Source organism: Orycteropus afer, unplaced genomic scaffold (genome assembly GCF_000298275.1).
Source record: "Orycteropus afer afer isolate SDZICR_OR568_19922 unplaced genomic scaffold, OryAfe1.0 scaffold00118, whole genome shotgun sequence".
Lineage (NCBI taxonomy): Eukaryota > Metazoa > Chordata > Mammalia > Tubulidentata > Orycteropodidae > Orycteropus > Orycteropus afer.
The window spans coordinates 5,701,429-5,710,879 of record NW_006921705.1 but is presented as its reverse complement, the minus strand read 5'-3'; the positions used below and the strand labels follow the sequence as shown (position 1 = coordinate 5,710,879).

The 9,451-nt window shown below is 36.2% G+C and overlaps 1 protein-coding gene across 1 annotated transcript in view; it reads left to right on the top strand.

Moving 5' to 3' along the window:
• ASAH2 (N-acylsphingosine amidohydrolase 2) overlaps positions 1–6,207 on the top strand; it is an 88,809-nt gene extending 82,602 nt beyond the window's left edge. The window contains 3 exon segments of the mRNA XM_007944043.1: positions 174–233; positions 3,460–3,548; positions 6,018–6,207. Of these exon segments, the coding sequence (XP_007942234.1) occupies positions 174–233; positions 3,460–3,548; positions 6,018–6,207 (339 nt within the window).
• The last annotated feature ends 3,244 nt before the right edge of the window (positions 6,208–9,451 follow it).

Genomic DNA, 9,451 nt, shown 5'->3' with positions numbered 1-9,451 from the left:
TAAACTGTGGTCAATGTCATGAGACAAAGTATATGTAAACTGCTATATGGAAAGTGAATTTGCTCTGTAAATCTTCACCCAAATCACAATAATAAATAAATAAATAAATAAATAAATAGATAATAAAAATTATTTTATTAGAACTCGTGATATAACCTTTTTTTTCCCCCCAGGGAGAAGTTGCTGAAGTTACATTTGTAGGTGCAAATCCAAAGAATTCAGCAGAAAACCAGGTAAATATCAATGAATCTTTTTTAAAAATTAAGTCCATGTTTTAGCCTTTCATTTACTTGATGTCTTAGAGAGGTTAACAATATAAAGTTAAAATGTAGCAAATCTGTTTGACTTTTTGTTTTGTAGTTGGGAGGAAATTTCCCATGGTACCTAAATTGCCAATATGGGATCAATTCTGGAAAAAAGTACACAGGAAACATTAAATGGGTTTTCTTTAGGGCTATACACAGAACAATGGTAGCATAGTGCCTAAGGCACTTGATCACTAACCAGAAGGCTGGTGGTTTAAACCCACCAGCCACTCCTTGAAAAGACGGTTGGGCAATCTACTTCTGTAGTGATATCACCTTGGAAACCCAAGGAGGGGTCACTATGAGTCAGGTCCAACTTGATGGCCCGCTGTAACAACAACAACAAAACAATGAATATAGAACTGCCTTCTCTTGGGGAGAAAAAAAAAAACCTCACTGCTGTTGAGTCGATTCGACTCACAGTGATCCCTCCTTGGGTTTCTGAGGTGATATCTCTATAGAAGTAGATTGCCCGATCTTCCTTCCAAGGAGTGGCTGGTGGGTTTGATCTGCCATCCTTCTGGTTATCAGTCAAATACCTTAGGCACTACGCAACCAGAGGTCCTGCCTTCTCTTGAGAAGATGTTAATTTGAACATAATCCCATTTATGTATTCAAAAGTGAAATTCTAGTATATATGATTAAATAGTTCAAGAGTCAAGCAGGTGAAGTGTTCCTTTGGCTCTTTCCTCCCTTTATGGCCCTCTCCGACTCCTCCACCATTGCTGTGTCTGGTCCTATGTCCTCTGGTCATTCCTTTGTGGAATGATCATGGATAGGGGTGGACATCCTACTGGCATGGAGCCCTGGCTTAACATTTTCCTACACTGGCCATTTCCTTATTCTTTACTACTGCCACTAATAGGGCATATATTTATTTTATAGAATGTTCTTGTTACTACATAAGTTATACATGATCACTTCCTAGTTGCAAAAATTCAAACAACAAAGAAGTATATAGAGGAAAAGGTAAGTGGGCATATGAAAGTAAGTTCAAGGTCAGATTTTTTGCTGTGGCTGAGGATTCATTCACTCTATCGATGAGCCATTCTTCCCAGGGTTCACAGTCATGTATAATCCAAAGTCCTTTTCTTTCAAATGCTCCTTCCCATTTCTGTTCATTAAAAATATCATATGGCCACAATATTATAATGTTGTTGTTGTTGTTGTTATGTGCCATCGAGTCAAACCTGACTCATAGCGACCCCTCCTTGGGTTTCCGAGGCAGTATCACTACGGAAGTAGGATTGCCCAACCTTCCTTCCGAGGAGTGGCTGGTGGGTTTGAACCGCCAGCCGTCTGGTTAGCAGGCAAGTGTCTCAGCCACTATGCTACCAGAGCTCCCATAGCAATATAATATTTGGTGATATGACACTGGGGAATAGATGTTCTACTGCTTAGATAGTCTTGGAAGTTAATCTATACCAGAATATTTACATGTTTATAATTTTATCTTTCTGAAGATATCAAAGTATTATATAAAAACTGCAGGTTTAGTATATATCATCTGATATCCTTGAGGTGAAAATATACTATCCTCATTATTGCCACAGAGAAGCAGAAGAAAATGCTTAAAGCACTATAATAAGAACAGATTTAATTTCTAAGAATACTCTGGGATCCAGTTTAAAACAATCTCCAGTATCCTTTATTAGCAGTAGCAAACCTCACACCATCATCATCCTTATCAACATTTATTGAATGCTTACTATGTGTAGGTACTAGGTTAAATGCTTTACATATATTATCACAATAACCCAATTTAATCCTCCCTACTATCTCTATCTTCTGTGGGGAGCTCTGGTAGCGTAGTGCCTAAGGCATTTGACTGCTAACCAGAAGGCTGGCAGTTCAAACCCACCAGCCACTCCTCGGAAGGAAGATGAGGCAATCTACTTCTGTAGTGATACTGCCTTGGAAACCCAAGGAGGGGTCGCTATGAGTCGGGTCCGACTCAACAGCACATAACAACAACTATCCAATAAATTAAGTTTTATTATCTCATTTTTCAGATGTGTAAACTGAGGCCTACAGAGATTAAGTAATTTGTATTAACAAATTATGCATTTGGAAGAGATTAAGGCGGGGAAGTGGCAGAGAAGCATTTCATGTTTTGTCCCTGCTATTCAACTGCCTACACTCATTTCCAATCCTTATGCTAGATACTGTTCACTACATTCCATCCTATCTTCTACTTCATTTAAGGCCTACCCAATATCACTATCCAAAATAGGCAGAAGTGAAGCTATAAGTCACTGTGGTCATGAAAACTTTATTGAATATGATCCATCAATTGAATAATTAGATAAGATTATAAAATGATCCTATGGCCTAGCTATAAGTAAGTGATCTACTAAACAGAAGTTTATTTGAGCACCAATAAATATCAGGAGTCAAGGACTGTGAAGAATAAACATTATTAGACATAAGTCTTGCCATTAAGGGTCCTACAATCTAAAGAATTTTGAGAGAAATTAGTTTTATGGTTATGTATCTTTTTATGTGTCGTATTATTCAGATCTGTGCTTTATCTGAAGCTGAATTCTTAGTCTGGAACAAATTGCTCTATTACAGCATTTTTCCAGTGGGAAAATAAACTCCTCTTATTATATGGTTTCTAAGAGCCCATTATGATGAAATATTGAGACTGCTTTTATCACCCCAGGACAAAGATGATTTATACTCCTTTCAATTCTTCTTTCACTCCAGGAGGTACATTAGCTAATAACTCATTTACCTGGAGGTGGAAAAGTGAGGAAATATTCCCATTTGCCCTCCAAGATCTTGAACTGCCTAGAAAATGTCTGGGAATATAGATCAATAAAGATGTCATGAAAAGATTTAACATGCCTATTTTTAAATCTCAAGTTTATTCCTCAGGCTCTTCCTTGCCCTAATTTCCACAATTTGTTATCTGCTCTAAGATTACACTTCATTCAAATTTCTGAAAAACTCATGGCTTTTTAGCAGGCTGAATAAATTAATGTTCTGAAGTCATTCCAAAAAACGTTACGAGGAACACCTAAATTCTAATACATTTTTTAACAAGTTATTGGTTGGTTAGCATTTGGTAAACAAGGAGAGAAGGAATTTACAGACAGGTTCCTTCTTGTGATGGTGCAGTTCTTGATCAGTTATGTTAAATGTGTCTCAGACCCATCACACCTTCCTCACTGTGGAGAAATATGAGGTCGATTCAGGATCATGGCGGATAGTGCATAATGATGCCTCCTGGGAGACTCAGTGAGTATGATTACTGAATGTTTTATCTTTCAAGCCTTAAAAAAAGTTGGCTAGTAATACAAGGAAGATGGATAAGAAGACTGATTCAATACATGGTATTAATGATATCAAATTCCCAAGGAGCCTTCTGGCCATATTGGCTTGATTTATTAGACTTCCTTTTGATTCTATTTTTCTACAAAACAGCATGGTGTGTGCTTCTGCAAGATTAGATACTAATGAATACCTATTAGTTCTTTTTTTTTTTTTTTTTCTTCATGATCATAGACATTACTCTGAAAGCTGGCTCAACTTCTTGCAAATTGGTTGAAAGACGTGCTGGGTAAGGATGTAGAGATGAGTCTGTAGGGCCTGACATCCTCCTGGGAAAATAGCCTATACCCAACATGTGTTGCGTGTTTATCTGTCACCTATAATTATTTGCTTGAGTTACTGAAGCTCAGAGATTTGAGTATTTAACTCTAATCCAATCAAGTAGAGAGGGAATATGCTGAAAGAGTTTTCTTCAAGAGATATATCTCAGTGTCTTTTGTTATCAAATACCTGAGCTGAATAGATATTTTTAAGATTTGACAATGTGTCTGAAATAAGAAAATGTTTGTTTCCATGTCTATAAACTTCATACCATAGGACAGAGGCATGGAAGTGGATAAAATCATCGACAACTTGTGTCTAATTTAGATGTTTTCCAACTAAGTGATCATTTGTTTATTGGTTTGGTTCATGTGATTAAATGAAAATAGGGCTTTGACCATGTTGTGGTCCATCTGATAGTCATAAATATGGGCATAATTTTTTCCTCTGGTCTTTAGAACTCTAGGGTGTAGGTGATTTTTTTAAAAACAAGTAATACATTTTTATTATAAAACAAAGTTATACAGGTAATAAAAAAATTATTTTCAAAAACCAAAAGTCAGATTAGCAGTCAACCTGAAGGATGTTATGTACAGACATTTGTCTTGTTTAACAGCAGCAATATCATCAAATATTAATTGAGATCACTGGCCCTATCACTGAGAAACGTAGACTGGTGAACACACCCTTTGTGCCCAAAGAATTTGCTCTTAATCTAACTGAGGATATCTGTCAGGTAGCTCATTTTGTCTCATTGCATCTAGAAGAGTATGAGCTCCTTGCCCTGGTCTACAAGGACCAGCATGATCTGAGTCCATCTGTTTCTCTCATCTCAAGCACTCTTCCACAGTTTCCAACGTCTAATCCTCACCTACATTCTTTTCGCTGGCCACACCAAGTTTGCTCCTGCCTCACTTTGCGTTCTCTGTTCCTTCTTCTTGGAATGTTCTTCTTCTAGATCTGTGTGGGGCTCCTTGGTATTATTCAGACCTGAGTTCAAATGCTACCTGTACAGACAAGGTTCTGTCTTATTTTCCTCATTGCACTTATCACTTTAAAATTATTTGCTAGTTTACTTGTTTATTGACCTCTTCCCACCACCACTCCAGGAGAGTATATGTTCAATGAAAGTTTAACCTACAAGTGGTTCCTGACTGATGACATAATTAAATTACAAGGAACTGCACTTATGACAGCCAGGTTTTTTTTTTTTGTACATCTTAGCATTAGTAATATGTGCTACATACAGTGTTGTAGCGTGTAATTTGTGGATGTTATCTTTCTCAGACATTCACTCACAGATGTTCAGTGGTATAATTTACTGTTCAAAACACTATCTTATAAAAGGCTATGGCAAAAATAATGAAAAAGAAAGTTAAAAATAAAGAGGGATTCAACTTATTTCAGAACTGATTTACAGTGGAGTTGTCAAAATGGTACCCCGTCATAAGTCATGGACTACTTGTTTGTCCATCTTGTTCACTATTGTGATCTGAGTGCCCCTAGATTAAAGTCTGCAACATGTGATATCTCTTTCTCTTTCTATAACTACATATAAATCTAGGTGAGAAAAGAAGTGTCAGTTGAGGCACAGTATGAGAATGATTAAAAGGATGATATACAAACAAACAAACAAACAAAAACTTATTGCCATCAAGTAAGATCTGACTCAATGCGACCCCTCTTTGGGTGGTATCACTATGGAAGTAGATGGCCCAATCTTCCTTCCGAGAAGTGGCTGGTGGGTTTGAATGGCCAGCCTTCTGGTTAGCACTCATATGCCTTAGGTCCTATGCCACCAGAGCTTCCAAAGGATGATATAAAAATTCTAAAATAGGAAACATCCTATATTCTGAAAATCAAGTCAATCTTCTTGAAATAGAATTTAGGTAGTTAGAAAGGTAGAAAAAATTTATGCGAGTAGATTTTTTTTTAAAGTTCTCTTCTAGAAAGTAGAGATTTATATTTGTTTTTCTTTTTTGTTCATTGCTGTACTTCCAATGTTAGCATAGTACTTGATCACATAGGCACTTAATGAATATTTATTGAATATAGGGCTATCTAATCACATTTTTTTAAGAGTAAAATTGGAATTTGTTTGTTTTCTACCAACAGTTTTTATTGGCACAAGGGATTACTGGGTGTGAGCAATGCAACAATAGCCTGGCATATTCCAGCCACTGCCCAGCCTGGAATCTACAGAATAAAATACTTTGGACACAATCGGAAGCAGGATTTTCTCAGGCCTGCAGTCATACTTTCGTTTGAAGGCACTTCCTCTGCTTTTGAAGTTGTAACTACTTAGTGAAAAGTGGATAAATCATTAAAAATAACAGGTTTACTCTATATAAATTATAAAACTGATTTCATATGAATGTAAACTACCATGTTAACTGCTGTAATTGTCCCTATTTGGGGACGAACAGATAGTTTACTATTCATGGGACAGAGGTAGGAGTGTATATCCCATTAATCTTGCTCTAAAGCTATGTACCTTAAGGCTTTGTGGCTGTTTACAGGGACAATTCCCTTCAATATGAAACTTCTGAAAGGTTAGAGTGGCTAAATATGTGTGAACGATGTTTAACTTATTTCTGGGATTATTGAATGCTAGCTCTGGAAAAGTTTATAGAAATCATTTTACAAATGGGAACATTGAGTTTTTTTTTGTATTCAAGATTAGCCAAAGGTTCAGGACTGTTCCTCTCAATCACCTTTTAAAAACAGTATTTAAAAATTGATCATCAATGTATGAGCCCAAATAGAGATGTGAAAAATTCACATGCCAGCTTTTCTACATTCATATAAGCTTAGACTTTCAAAGCAATCATTGTGAAACTGACAAGCCCAGTACAGAGGTGTTATTGATGTTCAAATAATTTCTGCAATTGCCATTAGAGTTCAATGAAGGAAAGTCAGACTTGTATTATTTTGATCATGCCTTGTGTTTCCTTAAGTGTCCTTACCTCATCTTGATTGTGTCTCTTACTCCCAACACTTGTTCTAAATGATTGTTTGTTTGCTGCTTTTATTCATCAAATCCAACCCCCCCCCCCAAAAACAAAACAAAAAACCCACAATGCTTTGTCATTAATGTAGGTATTAAAACAAAAGAGTTTCTGGCTGGGAAGGCAGTCCACAAAGGGAAGGCTCTAAATTAGGTCATTTGTTCTTTTATTAGTCATTCACTCATTAACCCATTCAGTTATGGACTATTTATTAAGACTTACTCACAGGCCCAGCATTGTAATGGTGCCTGGACCTTGACAAGCAATTATGTCATAGGTGGGATGAATGTAAGCATCTAAAGATGCTTTTGACTGAGAAAATATTCAATTTGAAATGCAAATTCTGGAAGGGCATTTAAAAGTCAATAATCTATCATATCTTGTATATCATCTATGTCCAATATTCCAGTTTTTTGGGAAAGAGGCTTTAATTTGGAAAATGCTGTTCTGAAAGTTAATTTAAGGCATGGTGAAACACCCAGCCTAATGTTCCAAAGAATAAAATATGACACTCTAACATTGATTGTCTGAAAGCACTAATTGCATTTAAAATGATCCAATTTAACTAGTAGCTCCCATGTTATCCAACTTATACTTCCATATAAGTGCAAAATATTTAACAGTTTAGAGAAAATTAACCTTTATGTCAACAATAAGCTTTGAAGTTTAAAAAATAATAATGATATTCATAATTATAATAATAACAATCATTTATGTAAGGCTTAACTTCTTACACATTCTTTACCTCATTAGAATGAGTCTGGAACACTCTTTGATGAATCAGTACTTAACAGACTATTTAAATGGAAGTAACTGCTGGACAGTTAAATAATCAGGATTTCAGAGGATATGTTTCCTAAAGAAACCACAGTATTTTGTGTAGAGTTTCAGGAGTCTGAAAAAGCAAGTGATTCTGAAAGTAGTTGGCCCCAGACAGATAAATTATATCAGATGCTATGCTATGGCTATAAAAAATATTTCTCATTACACAGAAGAATGTCTGAATTATTTCCCACAACCTCCGTTCTCCCACTAAGGCTTTCCTCAGTTTTTCTGTGATTCCCTATTGCTCCCTGATAACTGTGATAAGACTGCTGCTGAGAGTGACTCACTGGAGCTAAACCATGTGAAGAAAACTCCTGAAAATTGGTGGGGAACATGGAAAATAAGGTTTGAGTTAGTGGAAAAATAATTTTGGAGATTTTGTTTCTCATTTCCAACTGTCTGTGTTTTATTTGTTGTATTCTGCCTTTTTTTTTTTTTAAGGATGTTCTTACTTTGTCAAAAAGCACTGTATGATCCTTCTAGGTCTATGTTCTTTGAGTATCATAAAAAATTACCAATATTTAAAAGAATATTTAATAATAAATTAAGAATTATATTTGGGAATGTATTTTCTAATGAGATATATTGTTGACAAATGGATACTATATATGTGTATGTGTGTATATATGTATTTTTTCTAAGATAAGGAACTAAATTTGGTAGATTCCATGTAAATCAGGCAGGGACAGAGAAAGAAATGACCTTGTAGCTAACTGTCAAACATAAGGGAACCACTTCTTTACCAGTTCTTTCCTACTCTCTGAAGATCTGCTGGCAAAATGCATGTGAATGTTGTTCTTTACTACTAAACCAAAAAAAAAAAAAAAAAAAACCAAACTCACTGCCATCAACAGATTCAACTCATAGTGACCCCTACCTTGGGTTTTTGAGGCAGTATCACCATACAAGTAGTTTGCCCAATCTTCCTTCTGAGGAATGGCTGGTGGGTTTGAACCACCAGCCTTCTGGTTGTCACACAGTCACACAGACACACTATGTGACACAATCACCTTTAGCTGCAAGGGAGTCTGGGAAAGAGATTATTTGGCATTATCTGCCTCTAGAAAGGAAAACAAATTTTATTAACAAGAGAAAAGAGATGGCAGAAGTGGTTGTTATGTATGTGTGTTAGTCAAGATGGGTTATTTTTGCTGCAAAAATAGAGATACATATCTTGATCTCTCCACATGCCCAGTGGGGTCAACTGGAGGATCTGTTCCACATCTTTTCACTCAGGGACTCAGGCAACAGAAGCTTCCATTCCGATGGAGGTAGGAGACATACGCTTCCATGACACGTGGCCCTAAACTTTGCCTTCATAAATAGCAATTTGGTTTTATATCTTACAGCTTTTCTTTCCTTGAGATTGTTCAGCTACAGCAGAAATGTGCTTGAATGTAATAATAAAACATATCCCTTATAAGTAAGGAAAATGATGTTAGTTCCCAGAAAATAACCAGCTTCCTATAGAGAAAAGTACATAATGAGTATCTCCCTTTTGTCTTTATGGGCTGCAACCTTGTCTACTGGAATTGAATTTATTAAAAAGAGCCTTTACTTCTCTTCATTTCATGTTTTCAAATCTACTAATTGCCTTTTGCTTTTTCATACTTATTGTGAGTTGTGGAACCCCTTTGCAGTAAAAAGTTTGGTCTTTGGTCCTGGTTCCTGAAAGCATGGCCACACTTGAGGCCAATGAGTGGGAGCTGACCTCAC